Source organism: Oryx dammah, unplaced genomic scaffold (assembly GCF_014754425.2).
Source record: "Oryx dammah isolate SB20612 unplaced genomic scaffold, SCBI_Odam_1.1 HiC_scaffold_21, whole genome shotgun sequence".
NCBI classification, from domain to species: domain Eukaryota; kingdom Metazoa; phylum Chordata; class Mammalia; order Artiodactyla; family Bovidae; genus Oryx; species Oryx dammah.
In genome coordinates, this window is record NW_024070205.1 from 18280050 (window position 1) to 18297005 (window position 16956).

The 16956-nt window shown below is 47.1% G+C and overlaps 1 protein-coding gene across 1 annotated transcript in view; it reads right to left on the reverse strand.

Annotated features, from left to right (window-relative positions):
* The window catches only part of CACNA1E (calcium voltage-gated channel subunit alpha1 E), a 342984-nt gene that overhangs the window by 304300 nt on the left and 21728 nt on the right, over positions 1–16956 (reverse strand). Inside the window, exons 2-3 of the mRNA XM_040263854.1 lie at positions 10259–10364; positions 9271–9410 (exon numbers count right to left, since the gene is read on the reverse strand). Coding sequence (XP_040119788.1) covers positions 9271–9410; positions 10259–10364 — 246 coding nt within the window. The remainder of the gene's footprint in view (positions 1–9270; positions 9411–10258; positions 10365–16956) is intronic.

Below are 16956 nucleotides of genomic sequence, written 5' to 3' on the forward strand. Positions count from 1 at the left end.
CAGACAGACGTACCCAAGGGAGGAGACGCACAGCACGCGCAGAGCGGAAATGCAGACAGGCCCTTTAATTCTCAAGTCGCTCTTGTAAATCTGGAGAATGAACATTAATGCCATGGCCACCTCTGCGTTGCAGTCCTGCCTCAGACTTTTCACCCCTGCTGCCCTCTCTCACACACACTCATGCACCTGCCTAAGACTGGATGCATTTAACTGCCTTCAAATGGGAGCTCCAGACCCAGGGTGGTGGTCTAGCTTAGAGAGTACCTGGTCGTCGTGTCTTTCCCTCTGTTACCCTGAATGAACGTAAAGCCAGAAAAATGCTCCCAAACCAAACCACCCGAGCATTCTGAGCTTCTTCCACTTCCCTGGCTTTCCTTCCTCCTTGTTGACACCAAGACCAATTCAGGACCCCACAAGTTCTCTCCATTTTGAGCTTCTGTCAATCTGTGGAGGTGACATGAAGCAACGCTTCAAGAAAGAGAAACTAGCCCAACGGCAACGTCATACACCAGAACATAGTAAGTAGGGACTTACATAGTAAATACCTACTCTAATCATGCAATAAATACCTGTAGAATGAATCAATGATGAGTCTCAATAGAGAAAAGGGGTCAAGGGTCTATGTACTAAGAAATGATCTCCCAGCCAAGGAGCAACTGCAGCTCAACTGCCTGTCAACTACTAGATGGTACTCTCATCTGAAGTCCCCACAAAAGAAAGTTTGCATCATCAAAGAGCAAAGAAGAGACCTCCAAAAGCTCCACGTTTTGCCTTCTGCCCATCTCCTCCCTGAATCCAAATTCCGTATCCTAACTATCTTCTCCATCATGACTCCATCTGGAGGCAAATGCAATTAAAACAGAGAACTAATGTTCTGACAAAAGGAGAAGCTGCAAGCAGCAGCTGTGTTCCCCCGAAGTGGAGCTAGAAACGAATGAGGAGTCGGTGAGGAGGTGGAGGTCTCTCAGACGAGCAGCCCAACTCCACTGGGAGAGAGAACTTGAGAAGCAGTCTAGCTTAGGGCTAGCAGAGCACCCCAACATCAGGATGAAAGCACCCGAGATCTCATCTGCTTCTACTGCCTCAGTTCCTTTGAGTAGCTCCTAGCCCCCCACGCTGCCTCACTTGGCCTCAGTTCCCCCATCTCTGAGACAACAAGCGCCAATGACTCCTCCCTGTACCCAGCCCTTCCCTGCTTCCAACCCCCCACTTGCTTCACCCACTTAGAGTGAAGAGAATGAGTAAAAGACAGGTCTGTAAAAGCTCGCCAGGCTCACTGGCACGGAGACACTATATAAATCCCAAGTGCTGTCATTCTAGTACCACAGAGATTTAAATTGGGCTGGGGGCCCTGGGACTGCGTTATCAACACTTCCCCCACATTCTCAGCACTGGGAAGACGGTGCTAGGGAAGGAAAACTGTGCTTTCCTCGATCTTTAACTGCTCGGGAAACGCGTGTATTAGGGCGGCCTCCTTACAGAAACCCTCTAAAAATACCTATCGATGTATATTTAGCTCCAGATAGCGTCCTCCTACCAATAGGCTCCAGGCTGAACCACTCTGCTTGTGCCATGGTGAGAAGCTGGGGACCTCCAATGGCAGCTCCCAGCTCTTCTGCGGCATCTCCTCGGGCTCTTCTCCTCCCCCTTCCCTTTTCCCTTCATTCTTCTTCCCTCTGCAGGGTGAGGCACCTCCTCCCAAACTGCAGCTCAGGGTATGGCAATGGTGGTTCCCCCCTCTCTTTTCCATGCCCTTTACTCAAAGTGAATTCCAGGATGAAAAAGACCTGCACAGCATCGAGCACAGGGTTAGAACCAATCACTGCTCAAACCGGTCCCTGCTCCAGGCCTTCAGTCGGTCCCTCTGCCTCTGGCTCCACTACAAGCTCCTCCCAGCTGGCCTGAGCTGGCCCCGGCTGCCCTCTCTGGGAGCATTGCTCACTATTCCCCTGGCCAACTCCCTGGAAGCATCCTGTGTGCTCTCTCTCAGCTTTAAGGATTTGTACACAAAATTATCTTACCTAGAAAAGCTCTTCCACTTTCCCTCGTCTAAGTCCTATCAGCCTGCCCTCACATCCCAATTTCAATGCTCCTTCACCCAGGAAGTCTTCCCCAGTTCCCAGAGCTAGACAGGGTGCCCTTCCTCTGGGTTTTCATGACATGTGGCCCCTGCTGGGGACACTCAGCCCTGCACCACCCACATGCGGCACAGTGCCTGGCACATTGTGGGTCCTCAATGATATCTCCTGAAGGACTTGAAGAAAGACAGAGGGGTGGGGACAGGTGGTCACCTGGGCCCTGGAATGACGGTCTCGGTGGAGGAAGGAGGCTCAGATACATCTGCCCACTCTTCAGAGTTAGTACTCATGTTTCTGCAGCTAACAGAATAGCCAAAGGAGGTCATTTCCCACAGAAAAGCTAGAAAAACTGATCATAAAGCATGTTCTGAGCAATAAAGATATAGATATAAATGTAATTTTTGCAATATGGGTCAATAGATGGCAGCTTTCATTACATGGCAAATGCTGGGTGAGGCAATAGAGCCCTTCTCTCCATATCCCTCCATCTGCCCATAGCACCTCTAGGAAGTTGGGTCGTCAATATTCAGCTCTGACCCCATCCCTTGCACTCATCACCCAGGAAGCAATCCCAAAAGGTAACCCTGAGAGTCCAGTCAACAGGCCAAACAACAGGAAGTCCACTATTCCTTACTCACCTAGAGACTCAGTTCCCAGTTTTCGTTTCTCTAATGGAGTGATCAGGATTCGAGCAGCTGGGCTGGGTCATAGCTACCTGAGAGAGCTGTAGGTAAGGCTTGGCTTGGACCGACCAAGGGAAGGACTGGGAATAGGTGTCCCCTCCATACTGACAGTTTCAGGGTGGCCCTAGCACTCTCTTTCACATCTAATCGGTGACAAGAGAATCTGGCATGGACCAAGTGATTCCATTCTACCAGTATTTATTAAGTACCTACTCTAATCATCCACAGACATGAACAGGGTTCAAAGACACAATCCTGGCCCTCACTTTCCTATTCCTACCCATGGGTTAGGAGTGCCTCTGAGTTCTCATCCTCCTCTATCTTCACCCATCTATTCTAGGGGCTGTGACCTGTTTTTAAGGCTAATATGTAATAATGACTTCAAATAATTTAGAATTATCCAGGTGGCCTAACAAATATTTAGAAATAGCATCTCTTGAATTGTTACTGATATGAGAGAGATCCCAAGTTATGTAAGGCAATAATTTGTTAAGAAAGTGAAAGTGAAGTAAAAGTATTCACTCAGTCATGTCCAACTCTTTGCAATGTCATGGACTATAAGCCCACCAGGCTCCTCTGTCCATGGAATTCTCTAGACAAGAATACTAGAGGGGGTAGCCATTCCTTTCTCCAAGGGATCTCCCTGACCCAGGGATTAAAGCAAGGTCTCCTCCATTACGGCAGATTCTTTACCATCTGAGCCACCATAATTTGTTAAAAGAATGGCAAATTCACTGTCTTTTAGAAGAAATGAGAATGAACAAGCCAACTTAGGAAACAAGGTAGGACTTCTGGTTCAGTTTTTACAGACGAAACCATGAGAGTTAAGTAATGTGCCTTCTTAACCACAGAGCAGGGAGTTGGCTGTATTCCAAGCCCATGGATAGAAGTCTTAGGATGGACACATGGGGCTCTAGTCCTCTTCAAGTCACATGTGAAGCTTAAGCTCTGGCTCCAGGACATCTGCCTGATTATACTGAGCCCATCCCACATGGCTTCAAGGGGACTGAAGAAACACCCAAGCACAGAGCTGCAGAGCCTGTGAGGTCACTGACAGCATAAGGAAATGACTGTTGACGAAGGAACTTGGAGCCAGAAAATGTGGGCTCAAGTCCAGCTCTAGCACCTCCTAGCATATCACGTACTCTTTCTGAACCTTGGTTGCTTCATCTATAAAATGGGGATGACAAGATCCCATTTGGGGGATTATGAGGGTTCGATGCATAATGTACATAAATTATCTCTGAACCATAAATTGCCTCAGCTTACAGACCTAAGAATTCTCAAAGTTAGCAGGTCTGGGGTTCAGGCAAAAGGCAGTGGCCCAGGCCCCCCAAACCCCATCTCGGAACAAAGGACATTGATGGTAAGTCCTTGGTTGAGCCAGCTGTCTGGCACCTCAGCTCCCTCCCTACCTCCCATCACACACTGAGAGCAGAGAAGCTGGACAGTCTCAGCCTGAGGCGATGTCCCACTCCAGCAGTGTGGGACCCACTCCTCCTCTGCACAGAAGGCAGATGTAGGTGACACCTGGAGCTGAGATGTGAAGTCAGAGCAGCCAGCATGGGCTGCTCATGGGACAAGTGTCAGGAAGCCTGGAGAAGGGGCTGCACCAGTAGGAGCGACACACCAGCCCTGGGTCAAAGGACACTTTCCAACTCTGGATCTGCTGTCAAGCTGCCGGTGGTCCTGGGCTGAGCACTTACCCCCTCTGACTACTGGATGACTCCGATCTCAAATCTGGGCTGGTATGACAACATACTCACTGTAGCTAAGACCCCAAGAGTTGTAGGTGCCCCGTGGTTTTACTCACCACCAAAAGAGACGAATGCTGTCAATTAAACTATATCATGCCATTATTGTAAGATGCAGGCTGTATGTTTTAGACATGCACCAGCAGGAGAAAAATGCATTTTAGAAGCAGTGTGACATAGTAGATGAAAGCACTGTCTGAACAGAAGACAAAATTTAATTATCCATTCCCATGGGATAGAATCACAACTCTGAGCTTGGATCTCAAGAGTGCCATGCCCCTTCCCTGGAAAGAAAGAAAGAGTAGGTTCAGGAAGAACAGGGGCAAAGTCCTATCGGTTCGGATGGACGGCAGTGGCCTTTCAGCAAAGTTTGAGCAGCTGCTAACAATGGCAGCTATCGGGGCTGGGGGGAGAGAAAACAGAGAGGACAAGTGGCTTGGCCAAGGGCTCAGCACCCATGCCCACTCGTGTGCACCCCACACAAGGGGACACAGAGGGCCTTACTGGTTACACTGATGAAGGATTCTGTTGACCTCTACAAATCTGCCCCTTCAATCATGTGGCAGCCCTCATTTGAAAGCCAAGCTTATGGCTCCCACCAGCTTCTCTTGGCCTTCAATGCCAGTTCCTACATCTTCCCTCACACATCCTACTTCCTAGGCCTCACCCCAGCAAGGCAGATTCTCTTCTAGAAGAACTTCAGCCTGTCACAACGGCTCTTAAAATGTGACACCCAAAAGATGTACACTGGGGCATCTTTAATAATTATTCATAACAGCCAAATCCAGAACGAAACCTAAGTCTCAGATAATTGCAAAAATGGATACAGAAGCTGAGTAACATCTACTCCACAAACTGCTGATCAGTCTTTACCGCTTTTTAGCAAAATATGGAGTAACATGTACTATGCCCATAATATACCGAGAAAATGCAGCAAAATTACAAGCATTGAAAAGAGAGCTTGCTAAGCATTAAAAAGGCCGGAAGGAAATACCATAAAATAATCAGGAATTTTTCTTAGTCAGTGACTTTCTTTCTTTTTTTCTGTATTTTCCAAATTTTCCTTATTGAACATAGAATAGTTTGAAATGAAAATAAATGGACTAGATAAGAAATTTCAAATGGACTCTGACACATATAAGACTTAGTGAGACTAAGAATTCACATAATTTTAACGTTAATCCACACATTACAGTAGTCTTCTTTTGAACAGATCATATTTCTAAAATGACTCAGACTCATTTAAGGCCTCTTACTGTATAGATCTTCCCTGACTTATGATGAGGTTACACCCCAATAAACCCACCATAAGCTGAAAACAACAATAAGCTGAAAACACATTTAATACACCAAACCTAATGAACAGTGGAAACAGTGAGAGACTTTATTTTCTTGAGCTCCAAAATCACAGCAGACAGTGACTGCAGCATGAAATTAAAAGAGGCTTCTCCTTGGAAGAAAAGCTATAACCAACCTAGAGAGCATATTATAAAGCAGAGACATTACTTTGCCAACAAAGGTCCATCTAGTCAAAGCTATGCTTTTTCCAGTAGTCATGCATGGATGTGAGAGTTGGACTATAAAGAAAGCTGAGCACCAAAGAATTGATGCTTTTGAATTGTGGTGTTGAAGAAGACTCTTGAGAGTCCCTTGGGCTCCAAGGAGATCAAACCAGTCAATCCCAAAGGAAATCAGTCCTGAATATTCATTGGAAGGACTGATGCTGAAGCTGAAACTCCAATACTTTGGCCACCTAACGTGAAGAACTGACTCTCTGGAAGACTCTGATGCTGAGAAAGATTGAACGCAGGAGGAGAAGGGGACGACAGAGGATGAGACGGTTGGATGGCATCACTGACTCCATGGACATGAGTTTGAGCAAGCTCCAGGGGTTGGTGATGGACAGGGAGGCCTGGCGTGTTGCAGTCCATGGGGTCGCAAAGAGTCGGACACGACTGGGCGACTGAACTGACTGACTGACTGACCGTAATGAACATCATAGCTGAGCCTAGTTACCTAGTTAGCTGAGCCTCATCATAGCTGAGCCACGTTACAGATAACTTGCATTAGACTACAGGTAACACTTGCATTAGACTATACTTCGGTAAAATCATGTAACACAAAGCTAATTTTTCAATTAAGTGTTGAATATCTCATGCAATTTATTGAATACTATACTGAAAGTAAAAAAACACAACAATAACCCTCATGATCTTAGGGCTGACTGGGAGCTGTATCTGCCACTGCCCAGCATCACAAGACAGTACCATACTGCCTATGGAAAATATCAAAATTCAAAGTTCAGTTGCTACTGGAAGAGTATTGCTTTTGCATCATCAGAAACTCAAAAAAATTTTAAGGTAAACTATCATAAGTTGGGGACTATTTATATAGTATATATTATTTTATGGACATTTGAATCATCCCCAAGCTATTAATATTAGCAAAAAGTCAAAAGATAACCATTGTTGGTGAGGATGTGGAGAAAAAAGAATTCTTGTGCCTTGTTGGTAGAAATGTAAATTGGCCAAGTCACTGTAGAAAATAGTACAGAAATTCCTCAGAAGAATTGAAAATAGAGCTACCATATAATCCAGTAATTTCACTTCTGGGTATTGTGTCCAAAGAAAATGAAATAGACATTTCATGTTCAAAGAAAATGAAATCATTACCTCAAACAGATGTCTACAGTCCCATGTGCATTGCCGTATTATTCACAATAGCCAGATATGGACACAACCTAAATTTCCACCAATGAATGAATGGATCAAGAAACGGATACAGATATACATGCACACACACACACACACATAAGAACATTATTCGGTCTTTAAAAAGGAAACCCTGCCATTTGCAACAACATGGATAAACCTAAAGGACACTATGGAAATAAAGACAAATGCTGTGCCATCTCAGTTTTATTGATTATACTAATTTCTTAGAAGTGGAAGTCATAGTAACAGTGGAAGGAAAGGTGGTTATGAGGGACTAGGGGTAGGGAAAAGGAGAAGATATTGATCAAAGGGTAAAAACTTTCAGCTACAGATGTATACATTCTGCAGACCTAGTATTCACCATGGTAAATAATAATGCATATATTATTATATTATCACTATATTATCATATAGTAAATAATAATGTATAACATACTTGAAATTTGCTAAAAGTGTAGTTTTCAAGTGTTCTAACCACCATAAATAAAACTGCATGAGGTGATGGATATGTTAATCAGTTTGATTGCAGTAATCATTTTACAATGTATCAAATCATCACACTGTATACCTTAAATATAGACAACTTTCATTTGTCAATCACAGTTTAATTAAGTGGGGATAAAACCCACAAGACATCACCCAGGTGTACTACAGTCTATACTGTGTACTTCTGAAACACGACGCAGAAGCTGTATCTTTACACACTAAATCACACTTTAAATGCAGTAGTAGCATTTTCTTTTAGAAAAATAACCTTCAGAAGATCCTTTTGTAAAGCAACAGATGTTTTTAAACAGAGAGAGTCATCTCTACTACTTATCTGATCCCTATACTAAGGGGTTCAATGCTCACTAGTTTCTATTTATACATTCTAGTCTATTACACCTTCAACTTTTCCCCTTTCACTTAATCATAGTTGACATGAACGTTAAACGTACGACAATTATGTCTGTTGCAAAAGACAATGAAAAGATGCAAGTGTTTCTAAACTCTCACTCTTGCCAGATTTTACCTGCCCCAACTCCTCTGAAAAAAAAAGAAAAAGGTCTTCTTTGCTCCCCTCTGCCTTTGGTCAATAATAACAGTAGCTCATCTCTCCCCGCTCCTCACTTTTCCACCCAGCTCTTAACTTGTCCTCACAGGTTTCAATTTCTGGGCAGCGGGTAAAGGAATTTCCATGCTACACCTTTTGCTGCCACAGCCACAGAGGACCCACGGGCTGCCCCCTCGCCTGCAGGTACCAAGAGCAGCCTGATATAGAGACGCACGAGAAGCCACAAAAGCCTGAGCAGGCATGCTCACCATCGCCAGTCCCAAGGCCCACCACACATGCTCACAACAGCACCGGACTGGCCCCAGGAGAGGTACACTGCATTCATTTTCAAAAGCAGAATTATCAAATATTTAAATAAAAGTACTGCCATCACGTATACCACCTGTAACACAATGTAGTGTTACTATGTCAATTCCCAAAGGGACGTGTTATCAAACATTTTCACATGATTCAGTTTTACAGCTTCTCATATTATAAATATGCATAAATTTATAAATAAATAAATCTGTAAATCACTTTTTAAAAATCCTCTGTTGTCAAGACACGAGTCCCAAGTATCGTTTCAGAGAATATACTTAAAAGAGCCTTTCCCAACCTCCTAAAGAAAACTGTACCTGATAGCATCCTTTGGCCCATTACGGGGGTTTTCCCTCGTGCCAAGGCAAGCTGCTTGCTTTAGTGAAAAGACTCATTTGGAAACGTGTGTTCAGCACTAGCGGAGCATAGAATGGGAAACCAGAAGCAGCAGCAGCCAGACCTTGGGTCCACAGCCTCTGTCTAATGCCTTGTGCATCTCCAGAACACTTGCACTCCCCTGCAGCTGGCTCAGCCATGGCTGAGTACCATGGGAATCTTATCCTTGAACTTCCTCCTCCTCCTCTCCTCCACAGAATTGTCGCCACCCCCCCTCCCAGGTTCCTTGCACCAGCCACTTCATGACCCCACAGGCGCCTCCACGTACAAAGAAGAGACGGGAAGAGGACTCACCCACTGAGGACCACGATGAAGTCCATGACATTCCAGCCATTGCGGAGGTACGAGCCCTTATGGAAGATGAACCCCAGGGCCACGATTTTGATCCCAGCTTCAAAGCAAAAGATCCCAATGAAATAGGGTTCTGTCTTCTCCTGCGGGATGAAGAACAGAGGTGTTGGTAAGAGGAGGATTGCTTCAACCAAGGCACCCCCTGCCTAGCTACCCCTCTGCTCTGACTTTTCCTGTCTCCTACAGGACACCAGGATGCCTGTGCTGAGCAGCCCCATGTACAGCTGGGAAGTGAGGGTGCTGCAGGACTCACGGAGTACACAAGAGCAAGGGAAGCCAGCTGCAGAAGTGGGTGGATGTGGGGCTCACACCCAGGACCAGCTGTCTTCCCAAGGCAAAGACTGATGGTGCTGGTTTGGCCTTGAAGGGGCTGGCATTCCCACAGATGGTCATCATGCTGGAAGCTTAAGAGTCCTTTCTCATCCATGGGTAATCAGACTGGAGCCACTTACCCATTTGTTTGGATTTTAAGCATTTTGTTTGTTCTCTTTGAGGGGGGGTACTTTAGACATGTGGATAATTTCTTTACAGAGAATATGGACAAACATTTAGGAAGTTCAGAACCATGAAGGCACACAGGCTTTGAGCATCCTTCATCCTCTCTCCTTTACTCTCCCTTTTTCCTCTCATTCTCAAAGTCCCCCAGGAAGAAGAGAGAAGAAAGCAGACCCTGGGCCTTTCCTTTCTTCTTGCCTGGCTGCCATGTGCTGTAGGCATAGAACTTCCTGGGAGCAGGAATTTAAAAGGTCAGTCCTCTTTATGAATCCCAGTGGGGCTTGTCACCAACCTGTTCCTCAGCAAAGAACAAATTCACAGAAGTGTAGTAGAGTAGGAAAAGACAGAAGGGGGCCGGCGATGAAGCAAAGGAGAAGGAAACCAGGGAAGAAGAGGAACAGGGGGAAAGAAAGATGAGAAGGAGAGAGGCACGTACCAGTCTGCGGGACATTGGGGTCTTGTCATCCTCAGGAAGATGTTGCTCCAGGGCCAAGACGATGCAATTGGCAATGATGGTGGCCAAGATCATGTACTCAAACGGCGTGGGAAAGGAGGAGTTAAGAAACAGAATCACCAGAGAGAGAAGGACAGCCTCCAAGATGGCTATGTACATCCATACACAAACTTCATCAACCCACATCATGTCTGTGCAGTCAGCATGATTGACAGGAGCAGACAGGCAGGCAGAACAGTGGCTGGTCCTTAGCACATGGAACTAGAACCGTTTATGATCAGACTCTGAAGACAAAGCATTTTCTCAAGGAAAGGAAGAATGCAGTCAGTAAATAATGTATTAGACATATGGTAGACATTCCAGATTCTTAGTGAATTCAGTGACATATCCGGGAATTAACCAGGACCGAAAAAGGAAGTGGGACAAAGAGAGGAAGAAACAATGATGCTGTTTGCAGGCTCCATGTTCTTCTCTATCTTCAAACCACTGATGCTCCAGCAAGGATCCAGCTACGACCGTTTGTGGCTGTCTCTGGGAATCACATCTGGAGTGCCCTTCTCTTGAAGCTCTGCTCAACTGAATAGAAGAAGGGCCCTTAGAAAAGGAGCCACTTTCTCCATGAGCTCCCTTTTATTTTAATATCCAGTTCAGGATAATATTTAATGGGTCCAGGAGAAACTAGCTTTGTCCCACTTTATTTTCTCCTAAGCTCCTACGTCTAAAGAAATCAGAGATACGTATCACGAGCTTGCAGCCAGGGCACCAAAGTCAGGGCCTCTAGGAATCAAACTACAAACGAGAGGATAATGAATTCAGGTTCGGTTTTCTGTTGCATTTTTCTGAAGAGAGGTGAGTGGGCTCCCTGCGACTTTTTGAAAAACAGGACTGTGATTCCAGTCCCAGCATCCTGGCTCCCGCAGAAAGGTTGTGCTGTAAAACCAGGGGGAGGCAGGAGTGGGGAACTTCTAGAAAAAAAGAGAGGGAATCACCAGCTCCAGAGTCATTCTGCACATGGGATTTCTTTCTACAACTACTGTTGGACAAACAGCAGTGAGTTGCTGCCGCTGGTCTTGCTGAGCAACCTGTGATCTGGCAGCATTTGGAATCCAGGTGGAAGCAACAGGTAGAAAGTGCGGAGGAAGGGGAGGGGATCTTGTCTCTCCCCCCGCCCCCATTCAGGCTGGCTGTGCAGGACGTAGGGCCCAGAGCCCTCCCTAGGTGGCACAGGAGGAGGACAAACCATAAATACGTCCCCTGATGCCCCACCATCTCCACCAGGTTATATGTGGCCGTGAACATCAATGGTCAAGGGGCACTCGCACATCCCTGACAGATGGAGGGGAGGGGGTTCCGTGCAGGATGCAACTCGCCCGCCAGTTGCTCTGGTCCTGATGCTAGAATGGTAGGTTGCAGGGAGTGAGATGGCTGGCTTGCATCCGAGCCTCTGGAACTTTTCATTTAGCAGCACCTCCTCCCTGCCCCCATCCATCCCTGAGTCACAGCCCCAGCAGCTGGCTGTCTTCCTTTCCCACACACCCAATACTCGCCCAGAACTCATACCTTCAAGACAGTTCTGCCGCCTCTGCTGTCCTGCAGGGCAAAGCAGCCAGATCTGAAAACGAGATAGGGCTCAGAGAACTTCAGAGGCAGCCTCCTGCCTCCACACCCTACTGTGCTCACTGAAACCCAGCTCAGTCAGAGGGGAGCCTCACGGCACCACCCGGAAAGCCCCCAAGCCATCTCACCATCCCTTCTGCTTCAGTCTCTCTGGGTACCAAGTTAGGCCCCTGAGAGCCAAACACTAGCAAATACACCTCAGAGATGCTCATCTCACTTAACGTGCCTACTTTCTTCCCCCACACAGCTAGTCCACAGACAAACCGAATTCCCATAGTTTCACCTTTACTTCTGCACCATAATTTCTTCATCCTGAGGTCGGAGTGCTCTACAAGGCCTAAAGGAACACCCCTCTCAAGGATGTATGTATTTGATATTTTCAAAATTTTAAGCCAAAGGATCACTGCTCTGAATGGGCCCTTAGACATCAGACTGCAGGCAGAGGGTTTGGGTTGGGAGGATGTGGAAACAGGGTCTTCTCAGAACCTATGAATTACTAAACTCTCACTTTTAGATTCTAGCCTCCTAGGCTTGGGTGTTGCCATTTATTGAGCCCTCATGAATTCTCAGCCATCCAGATACCTGGCCAGTCACAGGAAATCTGACTTGTCAGCCTCTCTCCTGCTGTGAGCGTCCTGTATGGTGATGGCCACACCTTGCCGAGGAGGCTAGCCCTGTGTCTACCACAAGGCTGATCTGTCTGCATCCAGACATTGTGGGCTAGGTGAGCTGACTGGTCTTAACAGGGAGTTCTGCGCTTCGGTTATCTGGCCGGGACACAGAGGTGTGAAGTGGGTGTGAGGATGGGTGGCAGAGGGGGTCCAGAAGCCCAAGAAGACTAGGTGAAAGAAAGAAGGGGGCCAGGGAAATCTTAGGAGAGAAGAACAGGAGAGAACACCCAATCCTACCCAGGCCCCAGCCACTCCCCCTTGTAGCTCTTCCTTTCAACCTCCTGTCTGCTGCTCTTTCTGAAGGAAGTACAAAGAATGGGCCCTTCCATCTCAGTGCTTTTGCTTCCTCCTGCAACGGCCTTTCTCCTCTTTTCTTGGTCATATATCAAGATCAAGGTGAAATATCACCTGGCCTGTAAAGCTTTCTCCCTGTGCCCCCCAGCTCTCCGCAGGGTGCAATTTCACCATCACATTGATCTCCCCAAAGAAACTCTACCTGGACAGCAGGGGCAGGGCTCAGCAGAGCTCCAGACACAGGGAAGAAGCTCACTCAGTGTTAAGCACAGGCTGAATGAAAGGGAGGCGTCCCAGTCTGTGAGCTGCAGCTCCACTGAGGGGCCCTCATAGTGACTAGGCTGTAGTCACCTCCGCTGGCTTGGACCCCCATCTGGGAGCTGACTCAGGGGCACCGCTCCCGGTCTTCCCAAAACAGAACTTCAGGCCCTTAGCAAGGGCTCTGATGTACCTCCCAGGGGAAGAGCCTGGGCTGCAAGGAAGGGCCCACAGGGTACAAGCACACACCTCACAGGCTAGACAAAGATGTGCTCAGAAAGGTCAAAGGCAACTCCGCGTTGCCAAAGCCTCAAAGAGCAATGCCCGTCATGAAACAGAACAGGCTTCCCTGTCCTTTACCATCTCCCAGAGTTTGTTCAAACTCTTGTCCCTTGAGTCGATGATGCCATCCAACCACCTTATTCTCTGTCATTCCCTTCTCCTCCTGCCTTCAATCTTTCCCAGCATCAGAGTATTTTTCAATGAGTCAGCTCTTCACATCAGGTAGCCAAAGTATTGGAGATTCAGCATCAGTCCTTCCAATGAGTATTCAGGGTTGATTTCCTTTCAGATTGACTGGTTTGATCTCCTTGCTGTCAAAGGGACTTTCAAGAGTTTTCTCTAGCACCTCAGTTTGAAAGCATCAATTCTTCAGCGCTCTCTACGGTCCAACTCTCACATCCGTACATGACTACTGGAAAAACCATAGTTTTGACTATACGGACCTTTGTCGGGCAAGTGATGTACACATATTAACTCTTCAAAAAAAGAAACCAGCATGCATAGAAGATCCCTTTAATGAAAAAAAAAAAAGATTTTATAAGAGCAAAGGAAAAAAATCTGTCTTGTTAGAAGGATAATGAGTTTTCTTGGGGTAGTAGGATTACTTCTTTGCTCCTTAATGCATTGTGTTATAATGAGCATGTATTCATACACAGCTGTGAAATCAATCAAAGCTAGATTTATTTTGAAACAAACAAGTAAACAAACCAACATTAAAAACCCATACCAACCTGAGGGTCATGGAAATTATTAGCTCAAGACTTCTGAGAGGATCAAATGCAGGAGCACAAAGAGACTGGACCAAATGAGGAAGCGGCCACGGAAGTTCTTTGAAACCTGCAAAGCTGCCTCCTCTGCATCTGTCTCGCTGTCTGCTTGCTAGGGGCCTCATTTTATAAACTTTCTTAGCAAGCTCCCCGAACACCCCTTCATTCCTTTCTCCCTCTGAGCCCGTTAATGAGGACCTGTGTCACTCCCAACTCTCCCTTCCCCGTCTCACAGCTTCAAGACAATCATTAGGGAAATGATAAAAATAGGTTTCCTTATTGATTTATCTCCGTTACCCAATGCTCCTTCCTTCGAATGGTTGACTTGTTTCCTTAGCAACACAGCTAATTCAAGCAGCACGACTTGGCCTGCACACCTGATATTTGTTCATCTCCTTTCCTGAAGCCCAGAGAGCTGGGGCAGGAGGCGGGGGCGGGGAAGGGGGGTGCCCTCCCAGTGAGCTGCTGGCTACCATGGCGGTGCTGGCTCTGCCTGTCCACAGAGCCCCGGGGGCTGGGCCTGGGAGCTGTCTTCCCTCTGCCCACCCCACAGGGACTGATGTGCAGGTACAGGACTAAGCAGGACTTGGGGCCCATGCAGCAAACCTGGGTGCCCCCAGGGAGACAAGCATCTCTGTACCACCTGGGTGCTGATCCTAGGTCCCTTCTACTCTCAGCAGCCTCATCTCAGAGCTGTGAGGCTGGAACTCCGAGGAGACTGAATGAGCTCAGAGGGGCCGAGGGCCCACCAGAGGCACAGGCAGGCAGATGAAATGCTGTGCTCTCATTCCAACCCCAGGGCTGGTGGAGCACGTGCTTTTGTGGGGAGCAGCCTGTGGGTGCCTAGGCCATTCCTGTAAACTCCTGGGGGAGTCCGGGATAGCAGAGTCTCAGGATAGCAGGCCTCAGGACCCGGACCCATCTTCATCCCTCACCCCAGGACCAAAGCACACTCCCTATGGGCAAGCCTGTCTCCTTTCCTCCTGTCCGCCCTCGACTCCTATTTGGGGATGCCCAATTCTAAGAGATGGAAGGAAGTCAGAAGACGGTCTGGGCATTATTATGCACAATCTCCGCTCACAGCTGCACAGACACATTCTAACAAGTGGAATGTTGACTCAAAGACAGTCTTGGGGTAGGGGGTGCTGCCAAGTCTGCTATTTCTTCAACACCAAAGGGATAATTTAAAAATGAATGATAGTGAAATCTAGCTATCCAAGACCTTCGGGCTGCCTTTTTAATATGAGAAGAATCAGAATCTCCCTCATGACCTGGAATGCGATGGAGAATATGTAGTTTGGCAATGGAAACCAGAGCCATGGTTCTCCACAAAAGTCACTCCAACATGGTACTCAAGTCAAGGAAAACCACCGCCACCCAATCCTCCAGAGCCAAAGAAGGACAATGTGAGGATCAAATTCTAAGATGACACGTGAATATACACACACTACTATGTATATAAAAGATGATCAATAAGGGCCTACTGTATATGTAGCATAGGAGAAGGCAATGGCACTCCACTCCAGTACTCTTGCCTGGAAAATCCCATGGATGGAGGAGCCTGGTAGGCTGCGGTCCATGGGGTCGCTGAGGGTCAGACACGACTGAGCGACTTCACTTTGACTTTGCACTTTCATGCATTGGAGAAGGAAATGGCAACCCACTCCAGTGTTCTTGCCTGGAGAATCCCAGGGACGGGGAAGCCTGGTGGGCTGCCGTCTATGGGGTCGCACAGAGTCGGACACGACTGAAGTGACTTAGCGGTTAGCGGTATATATAGCATAGCGAAGTCTGCTCAATACTCTGTAATGACCTATAATGGAAAAGAATCTAAAAAAGAACAGCTACATGTATATGCATAACTGAATCACTCTGCTGTACACCTGAAATGAACACAACATTGTACATCAACTATACTCCAATATGAAATAAATATTTTTTAAAAGAAACCTTTGAAAACCATAAGGTGCTACACACATGGGTATTCGTTTTTATTCTCCTACTAAATCCATCTTTAAGCATCAGCCGTGGCTTGAAGCTTTGGGGGAAGCATCTGTGAGTGGTCACAGCCGCCGGGAGTGGGCTGGCTGGCTGGCTGCAGCCAGGGGCTGACATTGAAGAGACCCACAGCAATAAAGGATTGAAAAGAAAATTATGGTAATGAGTCTCCGGGAAGAGAGCAAAGACATTTGGCCCAGAACCTCCTGGGAATATGGAAAGCACATCCAAACAGCAGTCCCCAGAGGAGGATTTATGAAGCTGATGGCTCTGATGCAATCTTTCCCAGTGATTAGCAGGGACATTCATCACACCCAAGGCCAGGGCTAAGAATGGGAGGGGTTGAACCATCACAGAGGTCCGGCTCTGGCTCCTACAGACCCTGATGGAAATGCAGTGAGATAATGCTGGTGAGATCATACCCCCCGCCTGGGCCATGGAGAACGATACATCTGCCCTGGAGGGACCAGAAGTAGGGCAGAGACGGGACCTCATGCCTAAAACCCAGACACGGACAGGGCCACCACCGTCATCTCCACAGACACTGTCTGCACCCCTCCCGAGAGGCTGGTATTCTCACAGGAATAGTTGTCTCCCAGCCTTTCCACACATGCCATGTGTACAGTTCTTCAATGCCTCCCAGACTGAAAAGAAAATCCAAACCAGCCCTGGTAGGCCTGGGGCCAGCTCTCCTTCCTGGAAAGATGTTTCACCTTCTCTCCAGACAGATCATGGGATGAAGTAGGAGTGACTATGAGATAAAAAGATGATGAGCCAAGAGGGCTTTCTAACA